We start from the raw sequence: 25484 nt of genomic DNA, 5'->3' as shown, positions 1-25484 counted from the left end.
GACGTTTCTCGGTGATCAATCAGCATCATTTAAGTGAATAATAAACCTGGGATGTAATGATTTTAATTTTTTTCAAGTGCTCTTTCTTGGGGGGGGGGGGGCGTCAGCCCTCGTTCCTACCTGGCTCCCGGCCCCACCTGGCTCCCGGCCCCGTAAAAGAGTGCAAATTTAACATAGGGTTACGTCATAATGTCTTGGAGCTATATTTAATTTACCCTCTTTCTATTTTTGTGTGTGTGTGTTTTTTTGTATTTTTTTGGGGGGGGGGGGTTAACCCCCCCCCCCCAAAAGATGATCACCCCTAAAAGCAATCCTGAAACTCGTCACTATTTTGAAAGACGATCGATCCTTCCACCCCATTGTAAAATAGAGCGACTTTCAGCTCCATTGTCATCCCAATTTCCCCCCAGAAATACAAGTTCAGAGACCGGTTTAGAGCCGGGACCCAGTGGCGGTTTTACGGGAGGGGGGGGGGGGGGCGCTAGCCCCCCTTAATTTTGTCTAGGCCCCCCCCCTAAAAAAAAATCCATAAACAAAAATTGCACTATAGCAAAATGTAAGAATGTGACGTACATGCGAACGGTCTCCCCCTAAATAAATAGTCGTGAGAAGGGTGCATTTGTACACTTTTAGTTAATATAGTGTGCCTGATTGAAGGATTTATCAGCGGTCTCCATTGAAAATGTGGCACGACCGCCCCCCCCCCCCCCCCCCCCCCCCTCCTATCGATTTTCGGAGGCCTAAGTGTCCGGAGAAAATAACCGGTCTACATTTTAGCACGCCTGCCTGAAAAAAATTCTGGATCCACCCTGCTACTGCTAGCCCCCCCCCCCCCCAAAAAAAGCTCTAGAACCGCGCCTGCCAGGACCCTTCATTTATCTATCTGAGCCCCCAGGGGCCAATGTGTGTGATATCTTGACACCCAAATTTCAACCGGCCGAATATCCAAAAAGCGAGACGGTGTTTCTTCATCCTGTTTTTGTTTGTGTTTTAACGTTATTGAGGAACTGTTTTCTTCACTTTAAATTCAATACGTCTATTTCTGCATTAATTCCTTCCTACACCCCCATCTGCTCTCTGCACATGAAAAGAAATAAGTTTGGTTGGCCTGTGAGTTTGATGCACTTTCTACTCTGATAAAGTTAACATAGTGGGATAACGAACAGTCATGTACATTTGAACAAGCGACGACATTGCCACTTGACAGACAAATTGGTGTAAATATTTACAATAATTTATGATCGATTTGCCTAAAATGTATTCATATCTAACATTTTTCGTTTACAAACAGTTTCAACAGATACAATGCTGCCAAAATAATCAATTACCGCTGTACGACATGATAAGACTTTCTGGGCGTAAACCCTCTGATTTGATTAATTATAAAAACTATCTGTTGCATTGTTGCAACAGACAAACAATTAATTACCTTCCACTTGACTTTCAGAATTCGACAGGACAGTTTCAACCACGTGCAGTGTTTCTCATCAGGAATCGATTTATCTTTAAAAGCGAATGCCACTCAACTTTCTGGCATACAGAAAAGTGGGGGCAGAACTAAAATTGAGTTTGAGAGAGGTAAATATTAGTCCAGCGGATATGTGACAAAATGAATTGTGCACTTTTTCATAAAAGGAGACATCGCGAAGTCACACTTTTAGGGGCGTGGCAGCCTATTAAAAAAGGGGGTACCTCGTTATGCCGACCGTGAAAACACTTCCCACCTTTCGGAAAGCATGAAACTTGAAACAGACATGTACGTGTATATTCATGAGAATTTTCATTTTCAGATGTCGCAAAAGCACGCGTTTAGAGGCGTGGCAGCCATTTAAAAGGGGGGGGGGGTGCTCTCATTATGCCCACCATGGACAATTTGTGCCGAATGAAACTTCCCACAGACATTTATATTCATGGGAAAACATTTCCAGATGCGGTGCCATCTCACCTTTTTAGGGGCGTGGCAACCATATTAAAAAATGGGGGTGGGGTTGTCATGCCAAACTAACATGGGAAAAATGGTGCCCACATTTCTTTAACGAATGAAACTTCACACAGACGTTTATATTCGTAAGGACAACATTTCCAGATGTGGAACCATCTCAAAATCACCCTTTTAGGGGTGTGGCAGCCATAATAAAAAAGGGGGCGGGGTAGTCATGATGCCCAGCAAAACAAAATTGTGCCTACCTTTCATAAACGAATTACACTTTTACCCAGACATAATTATTCATGATTATTTTTTTCAGATGTGAAGCATTCATTTTAAAAATTGGTAGAGGTATTATGCCCACCCTGGAAAATTGTGCCTATCTTTTATAAAAGCACTAAATTACAGACGTATATTATTCGTGAAAGAAAACTAATTCAGATGCGGAACCATCGCGAACTCAACCTTTTAGAGGCGTGGCAGCCATTTTTGAAAATGAGGGGCGTACTCATTGTGCCCACAATTGTAATTTTCATTTTTTTGTGGCCGATTTCTTACAATGTTGATTGGCCGATTACCTATATGACATCATTTGGTAACGCTACAATTTACAGCCAAAGGTTGTACATGTACAAGTTCCTCTATTATCATATTCATCTAAATTCCAGAGTGATCTCATAATCACAAATACACAGCAGACAGTGACGGCACCAGATTGTTACATTTACGGGCAATTTTTTTAAGGGGTGGGGCCGGGGGCAGGGGGGGGGGGCTGGAAATCATTTGACGCTTGGTGCGCTGTGTTCTAACCAATCATTGTCGCATTTTATGGCCATTTCCAAGGGTTTTTAGTCTTCAAATGTTCAGTAAAATATTGACTCCGAGTCCATTCTTTTCTTGTTTACCTTTTCTTTTACTTTTCATTTCTCTTCTTCTTCTTCGTTTTATTTTCTGGGGGGAGGGGGGGGGGGAGGGGACTGAGGAAAGGACGACAATTGGGGCACCACTACTCCCCCCCCCCTTTACTCGCCCGTTGCGTCGCCACTTTCAGCGGATCAGTTCATGACAAGATGCACTCGCCTCCAATTCGATGTATCTGTCTACCTCACTATCCCCCTCTCTTCACTAGAAAATGGCATATAAAGATCATGGTGTTTTGCACCAACCAAATCCAGAAATACCAGAAGCCCTGACAGTATTTGATTCTTACACGGGTTTGGGGCGCTGCATCTGTCTTTGAGTCTGTCAGGAAAAACAGGCACGGGACACATGGAAAGTTTTTGAAGAAGTAAGCTGCCAAAGACGAACTTACTTTCGGTCGATGTCTCATTCAAAAATGAATAAGTTTTGTATTGCTAGAAAAAGAAGAAGAAGATAATTTAGAAAAGGAATTTCTCCGGGGTGAAATTTGGAAATAGAGCGGGGAATAAAGCTTTGATAAAAGCCCGTCGGGAGGGAAAGGAATGAATAACTAATTTAATTGTTTGTTCTTGTTCCACATTGGTATAGGTCGTTGGGAGTTTCACATTCAAACTGAACAGTTTCCCACGCCATAGACTTGGTCCTGTCTCTCAACTTGGTCCTATATTATAGGCGAAGATTGACAGGTAACTTATATTACCACACAACTGTCAATTGTAGCATACGGACACATACAGATAACAGATGATGGCACGTGCTGGCATCCTCCAACTGTATATAAGTTGCTTGCATGAAGCGAATTGCCTCACTTTCCACGGAGAAGCAAACTCACATCATAATGGCCAACTTCTGCATTCTTGGAGTCTTCCTCTTCGGTAAGTTGCCTTGTCACGGATCTGCTCGACACTTCTCAGCCTCAATTTTTTTCGCCAAGGTATAAGTACGGGTTATTTAATATTTGGCTTTTACATGAGGCACTCGACCTTCAAGGAGTGAAGTGAAGATCATAATCACACGTGTATTTTGTGCGGTTGTGATGCATGTTGGTGTATGTCTAATGATACTGTCAAAATTGTTTACCAATTAAATTAGACCAAAATTTCAGATGATGGAAACAAGGCATGACAAATTTTATGGAGCGAGTTTCATTAGCTTTGTGCAAGAGGGTGAGATTTAAACGCCACACGAAAAAACACGCTGGCCGAGAGATTCTGTAGGAATGCAGGATCACCCCTGATGTCATTGCACACCTCCTCGATCGCTTGGGACAACACATCGAGGAGGTGTGCAATGACAACATTTCTTTAGAATCTTTCAGCCGCAGCACGCGCCATCCGCCACCGTCTCGACAATCGTACTGTATCGACAATCTGAAAGTAAGTATTTATGGCGTTTAAATCTCACCCTCTTGCACAAAGCTGATAAATTTCGCTGCATAAAATTTGTCATGTTTTGTTTGCACGATCTGAAATGATGGCTTAATTCCATTGGTTAATAACAGAGTTATTTAGGATCAAAAGTAGGACATTTTTTACGCCTAGTAGTAATGTTTCTTTTGGCTTCCCGCGCAAATCACAATATAACTTTTCTGAAATAAAACAGCGCGTAAGACAAAGATATTTTACATTTCTTTAGACCAGGCCTACATTAGAGTCCATTAACGATACAGCAGGATCCACCACTGTATTCCAATAGGTGTGGAAACTCCCACAGCACCTGCACGCAAGGCTAGTGCAATAAAATAATATCTCAAATTCCATCCAACGAGATAATTGACATTTCATGTTTTTTGTTTTTGTCAGTCTGACAAGGGCATTCACAAAACTAATGTAGACTTCCGTCTTTCGAAAAACCTATACTACTTTGTAGAAGGCAAGAGTATTATTTTCAATGGAAGATTCAAGTTTCTTCTTATAATGACAACAAGCTGATTTGATCATGATCGCGTAGGGCGTATTATGTGTTGGAGTTTAAAATGTGGGGAGTAATGTCAGAGGGTGTTTTGGTTGAAAATAGACTAACCGTTTTATGAAAATGTAATGACAAGATGTCGGAATACTTTCATAAGCTGTTTGTATATACATGTACATGCATGTCCTGCAATGCATAGGGGGCCTATTATAGTAACGATCAAGTCAGAGTCATTTTCGGTATTTGTTTTTGTTTTTTTGTTTTTTGTTTTTGGTCTATACCAACTGGTAATAGCAAAACACTTTTCATATTAATTATTTTCTAATTTCTTGCTTTTTTCTGTACCTTCTCATCGTTAGCTTTCGTTGTTGGACAAACAACCGCGGGTAAGTGGCATAATTTACTCATTAAATTACCACTACAGATATTCTAAATGGCGATTTTTTAAATAATTCCGTCTTGGTTGAAATGTCCCGATTGAAAAACCAAAATGACTTATCTAGTTTGCATTATGCCAGTTATGGTCGTCGAAAATGGTAAGAAACACAGTGCATGACATAGGCCCCTAGGAGAATAAAACAAATTCAATTCTGTGTGTGGCGTTGAAAGGAGGTAGAGAGAGAGAGAACATAATTGCCAAATGTTGCAGACGAGACCTAAACCTTAACGCAGAATAATGATAGCAAAAGTTAATTATGTAATATAGTTACACTGTACCAATCATTCGTAACAAGTCGGCTTATGCTTGTAAATCTCTCTTCTCCTCCAGGGGCGGGAATCCGAGAGGGGGGGGGGGTCTTTGATATTAATAGCAAATAAGCATCTCATATTAAATTTTAATACAAGGTAATTATTTCATACTAAATTTCAATATTAGGTAGGACCGAGAACTAGCTTAACAAACAGAGGAGATTGACAGTGTTCTTTGCCGTCAATGTTGTCGACATGGAAATTTAGAACAAAATGTCTCAAGTGGATAAAGTAAAACGTTCTATTGCAACTTAATACAGAGTTTATTCTGAATTAACGTAGCATGCACCCGATTCACAAACTAAGATTGATATCACAAAGTGCAAAACAACACGAGAATGTTTAACATAAATCAAGAAAAGGACATAAAGACTTGGGCATGAACGTTAATTTAAAGTAATTCGGGAAAAAAATATAACTCGTTGAAAATTTAGAACTTATTAAGAACAAAATTGTCGGTCGAATCAAATCACTTAAAAAAAAAAATAGCGTAAAATAAAACAATTAATTGATCTTACCCGGTAGGCCTATTGCGTTAATAAGTGCAATGCAATTCGTTTAGATCCACAAAAAAAGACCGTAAAACTCAAGTAAATTCAATAGTAAAAATAGAAATTGCTATAGACGGTGACGGAAGGCGTTGCTGCGGCAGAAAGCTTCTGAAGGAATGCAGGATCACCCCTGATGTCATTGCACACCCACTCGGTCGTTTGGCACAACACACGATCGAGGCGGTGTGCAATAACATCAGGGGTGATCCTACATACCTTCAGAAGCTTTCGGCCACGATCCGCCACGGTCTCCAGCGCTGTATCGATATTGGAGGACGCCAAGTCAAAAGTAGCAGATTCTGAAAGTATTTTTTTTTCGTATGGCGCCTAAATCTCACCCTCTTGTACAAATCTAATGACACTTGCTCCATAAAATTTGTCATGCCTTGTTTACGTGGTCTGACATTTTGGTTTCATTTAATTTATAAACAACAGAGTTATTTAGAATCAAAAGTATACGCCATGTTTTTTTTACACGTAGTGGCATTCTTAGAAATTGAAGCAATTTCTCCTTGACGTTAAATGCATGACAGATTGCGGTGAATGTCCAGAAGGCTGGTTAATGTTCCGTGACTTTTGCTACAAACGAACTGGATACGAGTCCTACATGGATGCCAAAGCAGACTGTGCTGCATTGGGTGCGCAATTGGCTGCCCCTCACGATGCCGACGAAGCTAACTTCATGATCACTATGATCCATCCGTACCTGTGGGTTGGCTGTAATGACATTGACACCGAAGGTAAGCATATCACTTCATCACTGAATGTTATATGTTTCTTTCTGGTAACGGAACCAAAGATTCTTTATCGGCCCGAAAGGACGACTACGACTGCAAAATGAAATCTTTTAAATGCAAACACAAAACAGAACAAAATGTATCAGCTAAGTAAAGTACGCCGAAATAGTTGACATGTGTCCATTATAGGGTGAGTAAAAAAAAAAAGCGAAAACCAAATGTCGGGACATCTGTTTTAGTGAAGTTCTGCATGTAGCACTTCTAAAATATAGGACATGAAAGCCCAATTCATAAGCTTTTTTTTTTAAAGAACAAGAATCATTCAAATCCCTTATGCACTTTGGAAGTTTCGGAAGTTTAAACACAATCACCGTTTTAAAGTTCTGTCCACGGATCACAAAAAGGTGATGTGTGTGAATTGTTTCGTTTTGCTGAAAGAATGCACATCTTTTGTTGTGATCCGTGGACAGATTTTTAAAACAGTGGTTGTGTTTAAAATTCCATAACTTCAAAAGTACACGAGTGATTTGAATGGTTCTTGTACTAAAAGAAAGCTTATGAATTGGGCTTTCATATTCTATATTTTGGAAGTGCTACATGCAGGACTTTACTAAAACAATGGTCCCGACATTTTGGTTTCGTTTTTTTTACTCGCGCTGTATTTGAATTTGTGCAGGTACTTTCGTTTGCTGTGACGGCACAGTAAGTACTTACACCAACTGGAGAGCTGGAGAGCCCAATGACGCCCAGTCCAATGGTGGGGAGGACTGCGGTGTCATCTATGGTAACGGTGACTACAACGACATCAATTGCAGCTGGAGCTCAACAGGTGTCTGCAAAAAACACGTCACCGCATTCCTGTAACATGTATGATAACATACAGGCTCGAAATGAACAGTTATTTCAGTACATCCAAGGTTAATTCCGTACTTGTGTCGCAGTACATCCATTCAAACAAGTATTCTGTTCCAAGGGGGTGGGTTCAACGCGTCGCGTCGTCTGTAGACAATTTTCTCTCCCAAGGTAGGCTATATGTTACTCTCTAAAGTCCAAAGAGTGAAATTATGGACTAGACGTTTTAGAGTGAAAATCACTCTCATTTTAGATTGAAAGAGTCTGAAGAAAGACCACTTCAGTCGAAGCTCGAGTGAAAACTCGCTCTTTAAGGAATTTCACTTTAAAAACGTCTAGTCCTTAGTCTCCGACTGAGTGAATCTTCACTCGAATGGAGTGAATTTTCACTCTTTAGAATTTAGAGAGTATCAGTGCCTTTGCATACGGGGAGGTAGAACTGCACCGTGACAAATGAGTTAAATGTTTTCTCAAAATTGCAGCATTATGACAGCAACCGGAAGCATAATGTAGGCCTATTATGTTTCGGCAGGCATTCTCCGTCTGAAATCTTGTTCATTTTGAGCCAATTTCCCAAACTGTTCAAATATAATTGTTTGCTTTATGGTAATTTTATAAAGTTAATTTTGATTAAATTCCAGTGAAGATTATATCGTGTTGATATATGCTACATATCTCCTTTAACTGGTAGTAGAACTACATGCTACACGCTGTACATACCAAGTTGGCGATCATACCTGCCATCACGTAGAGACTCTCTTGTGACAATTTATGTGAAGCGTAGGCCCTACTTACGAGTGGAGTTAAAACTCACAATGAAAGGAAATTTTACACTCTTTTAATATTTATTATTGAATTGAAATGTAAAAGTTATTGTATCCCTATCAATCGATTCAAGTAAATTTCAATCATACCGTATAAAAGAATAAATCATTGTGGTATTTTTGAGTTTAAGATAAAAGATAATGTACAACAATACTATACGCACTAAACCAGATTTTTCTTCAACTCGTTGGTTCCCACTATGTCATGCATAATGCGGATAGTTCATCAAGTAAAATTATGCACTGGAATACGGAAGTGAAATTTTACTTCATATACATGCAATAAACATTTTATTCTGTCATTGATAAACAAACAATTATTTGGCAAATAAAATCGAATTGAGTTCAGCAGGCAAATACAAAGGCTATTCTTCTGTTCATTGACTGTGTGATTGTCGAGTTGTGTTCATCTTCATTTTTAAAGTAGTAGTTTTTAAAGTAGTAGCGCACGAACTGATTTACCCAATCATAGATCGGGTAGGGCGTGTTTGTGTTGGGCTTGAAGATATGGGAGTCATGTAAATGGAGGATGTACTTGAGAAGACATGCAGTTATAGAAATTCGCTCGTACCCCCGCCCTGCAAACAGGACGCTGGGATACTCTGATGAGCTTCACAGAATCTTGTGAAGGAAGTGGCCTATGACCTATGTATGAAGCATCTGGCTGCAGCTGTTCAAGTCCGCAGTTATACAATGTGCGCAAATGCTATCCGAAAACTTCCCATAGAAATGCGCACATTCCATATCGGATGTGATTTCTGTTTCATTGCGGACCATTTGGACAACATTTTGAGCGTCGCATAATGCAATTCGACCATTCGTGATTCGAAACGGAGCCTGAGCAAATGACGGGAATTGTAAATTTACAACAGCTTCAAAAATTCACTTCCAAGCTTTGCTGGGAAGTGTAAATATCTGGGAAGATTGGTTTTGGAAGAGTAACTGGTGTAAAAAATGAAATCTCAAGAAATGAACTATATTTAAGGTAGCCCCCAAAGAAATAACCTGGAACCACATGAAAATAATAATTATGGACCATGGCATGTTTAGTTGTCTGTAAATTGTCCTGTTTGTTAAATTGGCATTTTTGAGGCAGTCGCATTTGAGGGAAAACGTAGTTGAAAGATTCACCGTAGTACACAGGCGAAGGCTGATTGTACAGTTTTGACAATAAATGCAATAAAATGTGAAGGTACAATGCCCTGGTTGCTTACGGACGTGTATCATTGTTATCGTACCAGTGCATAAAACTGCTTACAAAAGAATTACAAATAGAAGAGTAGGATAGTTTGTGCTTTGTGGGTGCATTTTTTTCTTAGTTTGAAGCAACAACAATGCTCAAAATCTCGAGAAGGGCGCACAACAACTAACTTGATGAAGACTGCACCTATAGATACTTTAATTTTTGAGAAAAAGAGAAAAGTAACGTATACACAATTTCTGGGGTCTCTTAATTGAATGTCATATATTGAACTTTTAAACACTGTAAAAACTTAAGTGTATCAAACTACTTCTTCCACTCACCAGACAAAAAAAAGGAGTAAATTGATCATTGCTGTTACTATCAAAGTTATGCATGCTTTACTGAAACTATCATTTTCTATGCAAGGAAATCAACAATGCTCCAAATATTAGGCAAGGCAGAAACATTATTTCCACTGTCAGATTTTGGGTTCTGTATGTGGGTTACAGTGGGGACTAAATCAAGTCTTCGGGCCTTGTACCATATTCATATGGGGGCGCTGTTCAAACCAGACGATCATGCACACTATTGCTTTTCACTGGCAGGTTGCAGACCAGTAAATCAATTGCCATAGACCCCAATGATAAATGCTCCCACTCCAGAAATTCAATAAAAATACTCACAACTCTCCAAGGTGTTCGAGACACACATCCAATTAAAGCTTATTTCATCAGCTTTCATTTTATTTCAATTTTTGTGGAGTAAACTGATGACTTTTAGGAGAAATTTCCATCCAAAATGACCACCCCTTAAAATGGTCCTGAAGCCCATCGCCATTTTGAAAAACGACTCCTACACTCCATTGCAAAATAGAGCGCTTTTAGGGCTCCAATATCATCTACATTTCACAGAACTACAAGCTCCCAGTCCTGTGCACGGCTTCCACCCATATTTTTTTTTACAAACCCTCAAGGTCACGGCCCACAATATGCTCAAATAGCGAAGAATTTGAGGGCATGCGAATCGTGATTTGGCCGGCGTAGGCGATTTCGGACCGATTTACTGGCCTGCAACCATAAAAGGAAAATACACAGACAAACTTCAGTTCGTTTTATCTGATGGATTCTAATGGAATTACTTTGTATTAACGTGTGATTATGTAAAACCGAGTATTGGGTATTCTCGATGATATAGTATAGAACACAATTACGGTTTCTTAATGGGCATTTTAAGCTCTACTGGATATTGATCTTCGAGGAAGCTGAGAATGTTTGTTGTCAACAGTCACTGACCAGGAACGATGGAACCTGAAATGCCGGACGGAGACCTGGCCGACAACTCTACATTTAACGAGGGTAATGCTATTTGTTTCCTCACTTTTCAATACAATTTCAATTCAATTTATTTATTCATCATGTGAGACACATGACACTTGTTTTCCTATTGTACAGCAATAAACATTCAGTAAAATATATCAAAATACACTCATTACAAAAAGGTGATATTCACAGCTAAGAACCAACAATAGAAATCGCACTTTCATCAGTAAAATGTTATCCTTTCTTTTTACCAAAGAGTGAAAATTCACTGTGTTCGAGTGAAGATTTTACTCACACTAACTGAAACTATAGGGATGGGTCCAGAAAATATACAGCAAAATTCATTATATCAATCACCCCCCCCCCCCCACCGCGAGGCCCTTTCCCACATTCAATTTTTTTTTTAAGAATGAACGACTGGCGGGTTTCGTGGGCGTCTTCGTAATCATTACCCACAAGAAAACTCCGACAGAAAGGTAAAAACGAATTAAAGAACGAACGCACGAATGTACGAAACAAGCAAAACAACCAACTGAGAGACCAACCAAACCAACTAACTGATCAAGCGACCAAGCGACAGACATACAACCGACGCTACTATAACAAACGAAATAAAAATCGTTTTGATTCCAGTTACTTGCCCCTTATAATAAACGTAACTATTTGATGTAATTGAAACGCACTTATCGCCATTAAAAAAAAATTGCAACAGGTTTACTCGGACCATATGTTTTTTTTCTATCACTACATGAGGTATACTTTTCCCCGTTACTTATAGATTCTGACTCGAGCACTGAACGAGGTAGCGGTGATCAACATCCAGGGGGTTCAGTGGACTTCTTCTGCCTGCCAACGGACCCGGACTGGTCGGCATCTTACAACGACGGACTCAATTCACAGTCTAAAATTACCTATTCGGGATGGAGTATAAAGTAGAGTCATTATTTGATCCCTTTTCTCACGAATGCTGAGTTCCTAGACCAACGTAGCGTGCCGTGTGCTGTGTGCCGCCTGACTGATCACGGAAGCCAGCTACTGATCCCGGCTAAGCTTGGCTGCCCCGTGAACTGGACGGAGGAGCACAGGTTTCCTCATGTCTTGACTGACCACGATCATGCTCAGCGTTCTCAAGCTGTATGCGTTGATGAGGCACCAGAAGTTGTTTCAGGCAGTCAAAAGAGTGGCAATGGGGCCTTGATTTGTATAATTGAAGGACGTTGTACCTCTGGTCTCTGCCCACCGTACATCGGCGGACGAGAGATAACGTGCACAGTCTGTGGCATTTAAAAACACCTAAAGGTGCACCTATACAAGAAAATACCAGTTTCATAAAATGAAATGACCTAATATTGAAGCCATGACGGCCTTATAAAGCATTTACTTAGCAGTCTTTGTTACAAAGAAAAGTCTCAAACGTTTCCTGATTCCAAGTTCTTGTTGGCTATAAACCTTCAAAAATTCCAAATGTTTTTTTCTTTTTTTTCTAGAGTTGGCTATTAACTCTACAGGCCAACGAATATCATTTACCATGTATAAGGATTTACTTTCGCAAAGAAAAGTGTTTGAAAACAAATTTGAGAAAAAAATTGAAGGGCCTACATTCTGAAAGTCCCTTGAAAATACTGTAAAAAAAATCATTATCCGGTCTATACCTTCGAAATTAAGTTCAAACTATTTCTTTATAATAACTTACTATGATTGGTGAATTTAATTTTTTATTTTCGTTTAACATTCTGAACTTTATTTTCTACTTTTTTCTTTGATATTTGGCTTTGACTTTTAATTCCACGAAATATTTCTTTGTGTAGACTGGTGTTAAGCATTCACTTTACAGTCGTGTTTTTGTTTATGTAGGCCTACACAACAATGTATGTTACTTTAAATTTGAAGTAGTATTGTAAAAATGATTGTGTTGAAATTTCCTCATTGTTTATCAAATAGCCTTGGGATTTAAGCATATTTCTTCTTTCATTGCATTATTTTACAATTCCTGCTAAGACTTTCTTGACGTGTTCATTTTGTATTATTGTTTATCTATACGGAACACTACACTCTTACCTTCTTTAAGATTTTTTTTAATCCACCTTTAATCTAATTGCTGTTTTATCCTTGTTGTTTGTTAGCTTTTTTTGCTGTGCTTGTTCATAAATTATATAATCGTTCTGTAATTCCCAGTATCTTACTTGTTGTTAGGAGAGCTGTGCTTTTTGTGGGCCCCGCGTCTCTTGGCATTATTATTCCCCTGTCATTGTCATCTTATTATTTTTTTTGTTTAAAATAAGTTATTGAATAGTGAAAAATAATATTTTCTAAGTGCATACTGTTTGTTCCATGCCTTGAGATGAAATAAAGTAAAATAATTTTAAAAAAAGTAACTGAGCAATATTGGGCAAAATAATGTTCCACGTACAAAATTGTGTCCTTTATACGAAGTTAACATCAATAAACTTGTTTGTTTCACATTTCGCAGTTCCGGACCTTGTTCCATCTGTAAAACTTAGAGTCATATCACCAATTATCAGATAGTCATCATTGAATGTCCACAATGACTGTCAATAAAGTATTCTTTTTTGGACCTTTACCCAACCTCTATTGTCTTCAAAGTGTGATGACCTTTGCACAATTATACTCTTTAGTTCCTGACAGGATTTCGTTAAAGTAGTTTTAACGAATGAGGAATTCGAAGGGTTATCTGTTGGTTTCTTAGTCTGTTGCGCTTAGTTTGTCATGTACATTGTAAACGCAAATTTTTTTTTTTTTAATCGTCTGGTTACTTAAAAAATCATGTCGTGTTAAACTCAAGTAAGCTATTCTTTACGAAGTTAAAAAATAGCGACATAGCCCTCTACCCGTCGATTTTTTATTTTACCGAAAATGAGAAGAATCGTTTGAGCAGTTAATATCTGATAAGGCCGTTCATAATTTGCGTATAAGATAATCGATAAGCTATTACCAACCTTTGGCGCCATTACTACGAATCGAAGCACTGCGTCGATGAACGATCAACAGAACTATCTTGTCATTGTTTGCTACGGACAACACATTCACAATGTCTAGCACTAACAAGGCATCTGTTACTGCGGGGGAAATGTTCAACGAAGAGAAGCAAGCAAGCAGGGATGGCAGGTTTTGGCGCTGGTTTTTGGCGGGAATGCTGCTAAACCTGTGCGCCACGTCCATCGCAGTGGGTTTGACGGTCGCCTACTTCAACAAAGAACTGCAGACAGTCAGGGTAAGGGATTGATTGACCGCAGTGTTCCAATCACGACAGTTGTGGTTTATAAAACAAGAAGCTCCACAGGGTGAGTCAAAAAACCCAAACCCAAATATCGGGACTATTGTTTTAGTGCAGTTCTGCATGTGTAGCACTTTCAAAATCTAGGACATAAAAGCCCAATTCATAACCTTTCTTTTAGTACAATAATCGTTCAAATCACTTACGTAGCTTACTTTTTACGTTACGGAATTTTAAACACAACCCCCGTTTTTAAAGTTCTGTCGACGGATCACAAAAAAAATATGTGCGTTCTTTCAGCAAAACGAAAACAATTCACACACATCCCTATGTGATTTGTTTTCGTCTTGCTGAAAGAACGCTTATCTTTTTGTGATCCGTGTACATAACTTGAAAACGGTGGTTGAGTTTAAAATTCCGTAACTTGGAAATTAGTGATTTGAATGAATCTTGTACTGAAAGAAAGCTTATGAATTGGGCTTTTATATTGTAGATTTTGTAAGCGCTACATGCAGAATTTCACTAAAATAATGACCCCGACATTTGGGTTTCGTGTTTTTTTACTCACCCTGTACAGGGAAAAACACAGCAAAACAGAAAGCTCAATACTTAACCAAATCTTTCGATTCACCCTATAGTCGGCCTAATTTCACTAAGTTTTGTGCACCATCTCTGAGTGCCTCTTACTTTTCTCTATAAGATGGTTTGTTTCTAATCATTCGTCTTCTAATTTGTCTGTAATTCTTGTTTTACTTCTTTTCACTTTGGTTTATTTTAATTGTTTTATATCTAACAACAACTTTTTTTTATAAAGTGTAAATTTATGTTTCAATCATTTTTATCGATGTTAGGGCCCTATTGAAGACCACTGAATGGTAAATATATGCTACCCTGGATAAATATTAAATAAAAATATATAAATAAAAAAATCAATAAATGGAAGTGGCGCGACAATGTCGCAGGTTCAACTCTCTCTTCATTTTACTGATCTACTAGGGTAGGGTAGAGGAAAAACACACCACGCCTTCCCCAACCACTCTATGGTAAACTATGACAACTATTAGTATCATTTCATTCTCTGTCGTGTACTCAACTTTATTATGCTCTTTCCCTTGTATGTGTGTTTCACCGAATACAATATACTTTTCACTGAAATAAACTGACATTGTGACAACTGATGGGCTACCCTGGCAAAATAAAATGTTAATTAAAATGGCTCTGTGTGATCGCTTTTTAGGAGAAACAAAGTCTGGGAAACACTCATTCAAAAATTGTGTCATTCAGAGAGATGTTTTTTTATGATATTCAATCCAATAGGATCGTATGCAACTTCATGAAGAGCGCACGACACTGAATGGGGACAGTTTGAAACAAGACAACATCAAGATCAACGACCAATCGTGGAGGAAAACCCAATCACGAAAACGACGAGATCAGGAAAACACAGCGGCAACTATGTCACCAGATTACGGTGTTTCTTCCATCCAAACGGGGTTTTCCGGTTGTCAGGGTAACCATTTGCCATAGTTTCCTCGATTTTCTTTATAATTGTCCTTGTCTTTGGAGTCAAAGAAATAGTTCCTTTGATTTTACCAGCAATTTGTGACCCACTGCGGTGAAATGAGGAGTGTCCCCCCAAAAATCTTATTTTGAGTAGTCGACGCCTGAAGTCGGATACACTAGAAAAATTATGTCAACATAGTTGTAGGCCTATATTTAAAAAAAATATTTTTGAGTAGCCAAGGTATCCAAGACCCACATACTATACATTTTTGGTAGGAAACAAAAATACATGCACCCCCAAACTGAAGAACTTTTCCAATGTCGTTGGCGGCGCAATGCATATTATTTTTCAAAGCCGGTTTTTTTCAAAATAAGGTCGGCGAAGTTCGGCGAGACACTGTTGAAGTTCCTGTAGCACATCTTTGGATTAAGCTACAGAAACAAATTTGGTATCATTGGAAAGCCAATAATGTGCGCTTGAAAATGATTGATGTAACTTAAAAAGTCAAAAGTGGGGTTATTCCTCATTTTGATATGGCAGGTCACATTTCAGTGGAAATAATACAAACAGACCCGCGTTCTATCGTAGGATTGGGAACTTAATTGACAATGAAGGAAATTGATTTGCAATGAAACCCTTTATAATTAATCATCCAATCAGATGGCCGTTACGGAGGTTCGTGTTTCTGTCGGGATGGTCGTGATGGAAGAGATGGTAAAGATGGACGAGACGGGGCCCAGGGCCAACCAGGCCCGGCCGGCCCAACAGGAATCAAGGGTGAACAAGTAAGGCAGATTGGTCAGACGACTGAGCCCAACATTAATTGGATTTGAGAGAACTAGCGTACTGGTTGCCCCTCCAAATGAATAAAAGCTTCCACATCAAATTCATTGTATATCTCACACATCTTGATGCAATGTTTCCTAATGCACCCTTAAAAAAGATAGTTTCTCACCAAAACGCGGTTCTCCCTTAATTTTAAAGGGAGAAAGCGTGGACCAGACAATGGAGTGAAAATAACTTGCTTTAGATTGAAATACGAATTAATAAGAAATATATAGGCTTTTTGTTCCTAATTATTGGAAATTAATTGTGACTTACCTGGCGCTTTTCTAGTTCCTCTTTTTCTTCTTTTTTTTGAGGGGGTTGCTGGTGAAGCTGGAGTACCAGGACCGCCAGGAAAAGCCGGACCGAGCGGCTTGAACGCAGACCAAGGTGAGTCAGGCACTCAAAAAAGGCACAGTTATCTTCGGCTACGACTGTTCACCTTATCTTAATGCGCCAAAAGGAAAACAATCAAAGGCACCCAATCAAATAAATTCCCACAGACAACAGTGATAAATGACCATACTAAAATGCTTTTAAACATATTACTCAAAACTCTCACATGTGTTCAGGCTGCACTGTAAAATGGTGCTTAACATGTCATCTTTCATTTTCTTTTCAATTTTTGGTGGGTTGACCGATGACTTTTCGAGAAATTCTTACCCAAAGAAGACGACCCCTAAAACGAGTGATGTTTTCCCAAAGTGGAAAAGTAACCATCTTGAAAACGGACTCATCCACAACATGGCTAAATATAGCGCTACTTTCGGGCCCGATTGCACCCTAAATGCTCTGAATTGGAAGCCCTGTGTCCGGGTCGGAGGTGTATTGACATATCTCTTCAATTGCCCAAATCTATGGCTCTCAGAACTCTCTAATATTTTCTCTCGGATTTTTGGTCTATTTACATGGGTGCACCCCTAGAGCCTGAAAGTAAAAGAACATGGGAGGGCTTCCGGACCCCTCGCGTGGCCCACCTATAAGCCTGTGGGCATTTTACATTGGTTGCCCTTTCACCTTCTATAATTTTTGGCAGAATAATTTCTTACCGTAGCAAAGAAAAACTTATTTTTACACGTTAATTTTCCTATTAACGGGTTCCGGGGAGCGCGCTATCAGGGGTGAATAGCCACACAATGTCCAATCGCATGTTGTCGTAAAAGTTGGTACCTTGATCCTGTCTTAACTTATTCTTTAAAATGGGGCTTGCAGCAGCTGCTGAAATTAATGGAGCGTGGTGGGGAATAATAAATAACCGTCTGATATTTTGTACACAAACCCCAAGTGTAGGGTTTTTTTTCGTAGACATTCTGAGATACCAACTTTTACGACAATGTGTAAGTAAATGGGCCAGACACGGCCTCATTCTAAATGATAGCATTGATAAAGGTTGTCAAGCTTATTCCCGAAAGGAGCTTGTTCCCGCTACCGCACACCGCTGCGCACATGCACGTACTAGTGGTATTGTTGTTGGCCTCAACTAACCTTGCTTGTGCTTTGTCTACTAACGATAGTACAACTGTAGTAGGAGTACGGTGTGCGGTAGCGGGAACAAGCTCGTTTTTTTTTTGGAACAAGCTTGACAGCCTTAGTCAAAGGGAATTTATATGTATCAAAATGATAATTTTCCGGGTCAAAAGGCCTGAAAAAGTGACTTTAAAAGTGTGCCGGGAAGTGTCATGTCAAACCTGTCCCAGAATTCTGTAATTGAACAATGCATCTATAAAACATTCGTTGGAATGCTTCGTTTAAACAAAATTAAAACAAAAGATACATTCAATGTTTGCAGATTCCACAAAGGGTACGTCAGGAAATACATACGTCCGATGGGGGCGCAACACTTGTCCGGATCAGCCTGGCACTGAGCTCTTGTATTCAGGTAAAGCGATCCCGAGGCTACGCTGCTGAAGAATAGTTTCACAATAGACGCACAAAATACATCATTGTCACACAACTTCACACACAGCTAGGCTGTTGTGTATTAGACACTTGTAAAAAGACAGTGCTGTTCAACAGGTAGACGTGCTTAAATCGAACAAAACAAAAGCAAGCGTTATCATTCCATCCGCTGACCATGGAAGTACTTTTTCTATATTTAGGTTATGCAGCCGGTGCCCACCATCTACACTCTGGGGGCGCTGTTGACTTCCTATGCCTACCTAATAACCCAGACTGGTCACAAGACTTTAGAGATGGAGCTAATACCCAGGCGTCCCTCCTTTACGGAGTCGAGTACCAGCTCAACAATTTCGATCCATTTTCCCACGAAAATGCCGAGACGATCTTTCAACACAATGCACCGTGTGCCGTGTGTCGCCTGACGGATCGCGGAACCCAGCTGGTGTTGCCAGCTAAGCTTGGCTGCCCCGTGGACTGGACAGAGGAGTACAGGGGCTTCCTAATGTCCGGCAAGTACGACCACAAGCGCCAGTCCAAAGTCATCTGCGTGGACGAGGCACCAGAAGTTGTCCCAGGCACGGAAGCCAGCCAAGATGAAGCTCTTATTTACATCATCGAGGCGCGTTGCGGCTCCCTTCCTTGTCTTCCGTATGTTAATGGTCGTGAAATAACATGTACCGTCTGTAGCATTTAAAACGACACCGTGCAACACCCTCTTAAATGTTCTGAGTTATCCTAGTATGGTTACCAGACCAAAATTAATAAATGTTCACTATTTCTGACAAATCTTATAAACATGACTTAAACGAGTAGGATCCTAGTATGGCTACCAGACCAAAATTAATAATGTTCACTATTTCTGACAAATCTTATAAACATGACTTAAACAAGTAGGATCCTAGTATGGCTACCAGACCAAAATTAATAATGTTCACTATTTCTGACAAATCTTATAAACATGACTTAAACAAGTAGGATCCTAGTATGGCTACCAGACCAAAATTAATAATGTTCACTATTTCTGACAAATCTTATAAACATGACTTAAACAAGTAGGATCCTAGTATGGCTACCAGACCAAAATTAATAATGTTCACTATTTCTGACAAATCTTATAAACATGACTTAAACAAGTAGGATCCTAGTATGGCTACCAGACCAAAATTAATAATGTTCACTATTTCTGACAAATCTTATAAACATGACTTAAACGAGTAGGATCCTAGTGTGGCTACCAGACCAAAATTAATAATGTTCACTATTTCTGACAAATCTTATAAACATGACTTAAACGAGTAGGATCCTAGTATGGCTACCAGACCAAAATTAATAATGTTCACTATTTCTGACAAATCTTATAAACATGACTTAAACAAGTAGGATCCTAGTATGGCTACCAGACCAAAATTAATAATGTTCACTATTTCTGACAAATCTTATAAACATGACTTAAACAAGTAGGATCCTAGTATGGCTACCAGACCAAAATTAATAATGTTCACTATTTCTGACAAATCTTATAAACATGACTTAAACGAGTAGGATCCTAGTGTGGCTACCAGACCAAAATTAATAATGTTCACTATTTCTGACAAATCTTATAAACATGACTTAAACAAGTAGGATCCTAGTATGGCTACCAGACCAAAATTAATAATGTTCACTATTTCTGACAAATCTTATAAACATGACTTAAACGAGTAGGATCCTAGTATGGCTACCAGACCAAAATTAATAATGTTCACTATTTCTGACAAATCTTATAAACATGACTTAAACGAGTAGGATCCTAGTATGGCTACCAGACCAAAATTAATAATGTTCACTTTTGCTGACAAATCTTATAAACATGACTTAAAACGAGAAGGATCCTGTTTCCGATATGTCCGAATTTTACCGATGCGTTTCGTTGACCCTCGGGTATTTCCGGGCGTAAAATAGTTTTAATTAAAACCAACAAATACCTGCCATGCTTGTTATAGGCCTAAGTAACACAAGAGTTAGAAATTCGAGACTTTATCGCGAATCAACCCAAGCCCTTGGGAACAAACTCCCAAGTGTTCGCAATGTTTCTTCGGCTTATGATATCGAATCTGCTTCTGGAGGTTCACTTGTTCCAGCAAAGCTAGCCATACAGTAGTCTGGTTAGAGTTATTTTTTTCGTTCCTTAATTAATTTGCGTTTTTCTGCTATTTATATAGCGCCGCGTCACTCTGTCTATAATTATTACAATGTTATAAAGTTGTCACTTTACAATACAAACACGGAGAAACGAGGACAAAAAGGCAATGTTGCTAATGCAGATCAACTGTTTTGAGATCGATTGTTGATACAAAGAGGCATTATTTCTCAAAATTATCGCGTTTTATTTCTTCACTTTTTAAACCTGGCAAGATCGAGCTTTCTGTTAAAGGGCCCATCTAATCGACTTTATTTAAAAATTTGATCGGAACATTAAAAGATATAAGTGATAAAGCGAGTTCGGAAACGAAGTATATTTCAAAAACAATCATTGAAAATGTTGGACTACCGTTTCAATTAAATTTTATTTGCCATTTTAAGAGCATTTTGGTGCCTTTTTGATATTTACGATTATACATGTACACATTTCCATATTTATGATCAAAACTATGATGTCATTCAGGGCAGAAACTTCAATTAAAATAAGCTTCAGTTTAAAAAAAAATCATGCTTTTCAGTGGTTCGTTAATGTTTCAAAATATGAAAATAAGGCAGTGAGAAAACTTTCTGCAAAATGTTTCCGATAAGCAGAATTTGGGTTTACATTTTAAAGAGGCAAACCCTACTCTGAAGAGTGTGTTCCTAGAGTGACATTAGTCTGGTTCCCAGACCTGACAATTATTCCAGACGCTCACGTCTAAATTGTAGGTCAGATCAGGCAGCCTCCGTGGCTAAAAATAAACATGACGACATTGACGGCCCTTTTTAAAAACTCGGCTTCGTTTCCGAGCTCGCTTTATCACTTATAGCTTTTAATGTTCCGATCAAATTTTTAAATAAATCACTTGCTTCATAATATCGTACAGTTATGTTAATACAGTTGGATATTTCTGTAAGAAATATTGACTAATGTTGACCTGGAATCTTCAAAGCTAGGCATTCTAATAGCACTGTTAGCAGGCGGAGCCGAAAAAGATCATGCCGAGTTTTGGAAAATGCCGGTAACGGTCGTCAAATTCAAATCACTACATGACCCAGCAAAAAGTTCGCCCCTCGTATACGATCCGAGTACAAAATCGTCGTTGAATTTCAAGTTTTCTAAATAAAAGCAATTGATATTAATTACCAACAAGTTTTGTAAGTTTCTAACAAGTAATTAGCAGTTAATAAAACCTATATTATACTCGGAAATTAATACTCAGGCACTATCCGATTGTCGACGAAATGAATTCGGCAAACTTCGGAAATTTTCGGAAAAAGGAGGAATTCCTCCCGTTTTAGCCATGTGACATAAATTGTAATACAATGTATTACTGGAGGCTACCTGATCTGACTCAAGATTCATTAGGAATAGTCAGAATCTGGGAACCAGACTAGAGTGACATCAACAGCGGCCTCCGCCCTCAGTTGTCATAATAAGCATGACACATTTCAAATGTTCAAAAGTGCACTTTGCAATTTGTTTTTATCACAAAGGGATGTCTCATTATTTTTATAAATTTCAGAGGAATGGATATATGCTACAAACACGCTCCAGTGTGAAAGTCATTCAATTGACCCTTTCAGTATACGTTTCCGCCACCCTTCCCCAGAGGGCGCTATATTCTTTCTTACTTGATCGGCTGAGCCCATGGCTGAGCCAAGTGGCGTGTACAAGGTAGCAGACCAGTAAATAAACTTCCATAGACCCCAATGGTAAATGCTCCCACTTCAAAAATTCGGGAAAAATACTCACAACTCTCCAAGGTGTTCGAGACACACATCAAATTAAAGCTTATTTCATCATCTTTCATTTTCTTTTCAATTTTCGGGGGGTCAACTGATGACTTTTAGGAGAAATTTCCATCTGAAGATGATCACCCCTGAAAATAGTCCTGAAGCCCATCGCCATTTTGAAAAACGATGCCTACACTCCATTGCAAAGTAGAGCGCTTTTAGGGTCCAAATTACATCAAAATTACACAGAACTGCAAGCTCCCAGTCCTGTGCACGGTTTCCACCCATATTTTTTACAAACCCTCAAGTTCATGGCCCACAGCATGCTGAAATACCGAAGATTTTGAGGGCATGCAAATCGTTATTTGGCCGGCGCAGGCAATTTCGGACCGATTTACTGGTCTGCACCCACAATTCCGACCCCCACGTCACTAGCACGATCCGAACGGTTGCTCCCAATACCCAATGCGTGTTCTTCCCTGACAGCAAAGCCATCCAGTTTTTGTAAAATTGAGGACGCCCTCATTCTTCAGACATAATGTTCCCATGCAGTCCGAAACCTGTGAAACCATCTAAAGAGAGCCTAGTTAGCGCTGGACAAGTTCAGTCTAGGGCAAGTTCGCGCAAGGACTATAATTAACCATTGGTCGACTAACGCTTGCCCGAACTCTGTCTAGTCGACGATGGTTAACTACGCTAGTCGACTATTTGGAACCAACCTACTGGGGTTGGTTGCTTCGCTGGTAACCATAGCCGCGCGCGTTCATAACGTACAGCAGGGAGCCAGGATCCAGACGTTTTGCAATGACATTTTGACCAGCGTTCGACTAGAGACGTTCGCACTTTGCTATAGTGCGCAGGCGTAAGGTACGTCACAAATCAACCACTAGTCGACTAATGGTCCTTGCCCGAACTTGGCCCAACCTACTGGGGTTGGTTGCTTCGCTGGTAACCATAGCCGCGCGCGTTCATAAAGTACAGCAGGGAACCAGGATCCAGACGTTTTGCAATGACATTTTGACCAGCGTTCGACTAGAGACGTTTGCACTTTGCTATTAGTGCGCAGGCGTAAGGTACGTCACAAATCAACCACTAGTCGACTAATGGTCCTTGCCCGAACTTGGCCCTAGTGGTTGCGAAGGGCGATTTCTAAAGGTTACGTAACACTATATTTTGAATGAAACTACATGTACACAGACATGTTCACCCAGGCGGGTGAAATCTTTGAAAATTAATTTCTCCAGTTTGGAAGACCGTATCTTCATGCAACTTTCAGAATTTATTTCCCTTATAATGATCCAAGTATGTACTAAAAATCGTTGTGATATGTTCATTAATTACTTTTTGTTAAAATTGGAAAAATAGGCCTGGCTACGTGCATTTTTGAAACTTGTAACACTGACGTTTGCAAGCTGTCAATCTTTTCAAGCCTCACGAGTATTACTAAAGTTTCTATCCATTATGGTGTGCAGTAAAATTTTTGAGAAAAGCCTCCTTCACGAGTTATTAATTGATAAATATCACCCTTTTTGCCGGCTTCCATTGGTCGATACCAAGACCCACGCCAGAACACGCTGAGTGACGCTAATAAATATGCTAATCTACAATCGTTATTGTGTGGCTTGGCCGAAATCGGTCAACCGTAGCGCCTAAGGCACTTGCAGAAATCATCGTCGAAATTTTCCATGGAGATGGTTCAACTTGTAACACTAGCGTTTGCAAAAAGTCAGAATATACTTTAGATGATGTAAGTGTTCAACTACTCGTGAAATAACAATTTTGAGAAATTCTTAGAAATTGATATAAATACAGAGATTGGGGAAGTTTTCGAACGATTTCTTCCAGACTTGAAGGTCAGCTAAACCAGTAACCAGTATTGACGTTTCGGCATCGATGACGGCGTTCAAAAGGCCATGTATTTTGTGGTGCATTAAATTCACTGCTCTGCCATAGCGTTTAAGTACGTAATCGGATTAGCTTTGCTTAAAACGGCAGACGCTTTGCCTTAGCAACCACATGACTGAGTTAACGCATCTATGCCTCGTGATAATTGGAGACTAAATGGTTTCATGTTAGGTAGGGCTTTTTTGAAGGGGGCGGTGGCATAGTATAGTAGAACATTTTTCGTAAATTATAGTACCTGGAAATGGTTCACAGCAGATTGTCACCACACCTTGCAGTTTCAACCATAGCTGTGCTTGTGTTCGCTTCAATTAGGAGCATCAAGCCAATTATGAAATGGATTCACAACAGCCATGGCGAAACCACGGTGTTCACTGGGCCATTGCAGTGCTGACGTATATCAAATTTTCAAGTACATAGGCCACATTAAAAAAAAATTCGAAGTTTCTCGGCATCAGAACTTTTTTGATAAATTTAATAAGGCATGCAGTGTTTTTTTTTTGCAAGTAGTTATCTTTGCCACAGCCCTCTACTTTTGCCAAGAGATATAAGCTATAGCTACAAAAAAAAAAGAACATGGGAATATTTTCAAACTGAATGCTCGGAGGTATATTGAGAAATTAAGAACCGAAATCTTTGGTTTAATATTTTAGGAAAATCCTGTCCAACGGGCCACCGAGACTATATGCTGGCCTTGAAGGCAAGGCTGTGTATGTGCTGTATCAGGGATTACTATTGGAAACAAGGTTGAAACTAAAGTTTGAGCTCGAGTTGCTTTGAAGATTGCCGGGTAAGCTGTATCGACCAGCAACGTGCGTCAGTGGCGTAACTACGCGGGGGGGGGGGGGGGGGAAGGGAGCAGCTACCTTCAGCGGAGGGTCGTGCCCCTGGGTTGCCCCCCCCCCATTTTAAAATTTGCTCACAAACAACATATAATTTTTCCTCAGTGTCCCTCAAAACCTGATGCATCCCAGGTGCTCCCCTAGCAGTTTGACCCCGTAGTTACGCCAATGTACTTGAAAATACATTGAAACAGGGAACAAAATACCTAGGCCTACATAGAAAATAAAACTTCCAGTTTTGTGAAACTACTGGCTGAAATCTTCATTTTTAGATCGTTTCATTTCACGGAGTTGCCGCCTTAGCTAGTTTCCGTCTTTATACCGTTCGTTTCTATCTTCATGCGGCGGGAACCAGTTTATAAGCAAGATCGATCTTTGAGGGTCACCAAATTGTGGTTGACGTCG

At 39.5% G+C, this 25484-nt stretch overlaps 2 protein-coding genes across 2 annotated transcripts; both read left to right on the top strand.

Moving 5' to 3' along the window:
- Positions 1–3649: 3649 nt before the first annotated feature.
- LOC119738139 (low affinity immunoglobulin epsilon Fc receptor-like) lies at positions 3650–7965 on the top strand. The gene is made up of 4 exons (XM_038212887.1): positions 3650–3723; positions 5119–5145; positions 6594–6800; positions 7474–7965. Exons 1-4 carry the CDS (start codon positions 3687–3689, stop codon positions 7659–7661), a joined length of 459 nt encoding a protein of 152 aa, XP_038068815.1. The 5' UTR covers positions 3650–3686; the 3' UTR covers positions 7662–7965.
- Positions 7966–13839: 5874 nt separating this feature from the next.
- On the top strand, positions 13840–20779 carry LOC119738131 (short-chain collagen C4-like). The gene is made up of 6 exons (XM_038212875.1): positions 13840–14207; positions 15528–15720; positions 16375–16499; positions 16857–16929; positions 18329–18418; positions 18639–20779. The coding sequence occupies exons 1-6, from the start codon at positions 14025–14027 to the stop codon at positions 19130–19132; spliced, it is 1158 nt and encodes a 385-aa protein (XP_038068803.1). The 5' UTR covers positions 13840–14024; the 3' UTR covers positions 19133–20779.
- The last annotated feature ends 4705 nt before the right edge of the window (positions 20780–25484 follow it).

The sequence above is a fragment of the Patiria miniata genome, unplaced genomic scaffold (assembly GCF_015706575.1).
Source record: "Patiria miniata isolate m_02_andy unplaced genomic scaffold, ASM1570657v1 HiC_scaffold_10, whole genome shotgun sequence".
Lineage (NCBI taxonomy): Eukaryota > Metazoa > Echinodermata > Asteroidea > Valvatida > Asterinidae > Patiria > Patiria miniata.
This window is presented reverse-complemented; position numbering and strand designations above follow the sequence as displayed.

What these genes read in the sequence shown, in the direction of transcription:
- LOC119738131 (XM_038212875.1), top strand. Translation starts at nt 14,025, where the DNA reads ATGTCTAGCACTAACAAGGCATCTGTTACTGCGGGGGAAATGTTCAAC. An exon ending in CGGCTTGAACGCAGACCAAG is followed by an intron (nt 16,930 to 18,328) that starts GTGAGTCAGGCA and finishes CAATGTTTGCAG; the next exon opens with ATTCCACAAAGGGTACGTCA. An exon ending in CACTGAGCTCTTGTATTCAG is followed by an intron (nt 18,419 to 18,638) that starts GTAAAGCGATCC and finishes TTCTATATTTAG; the next exon opens with GTTATGCAGCCGGTGCCCAC.
- LOC119738139 (XM_038212887.1), top strand. Translation starts at nt 3,687, where the DNA reads ATGGCCAACTTCTGCATTCTTGGAGTCTTCCTCTTCG. An exon ending in TGTTGGACAAACAACCGCGG is followed by an intron (nt 5,146 to 6,593) that starts GTAAGTGGCATA and finishes AATGCATGACAG; the next exon opens with ATTGCGGTGAATGTCCAGAA. An exon ending in TAATGACATTGACACCGAAG is followed by an intron (nt 6,801 to 7,473) that starts GTAAGCATATCA and finishes GAATTTGTGCAG; the next exon opens with GTACTTTCGTTTGCTGTGAC.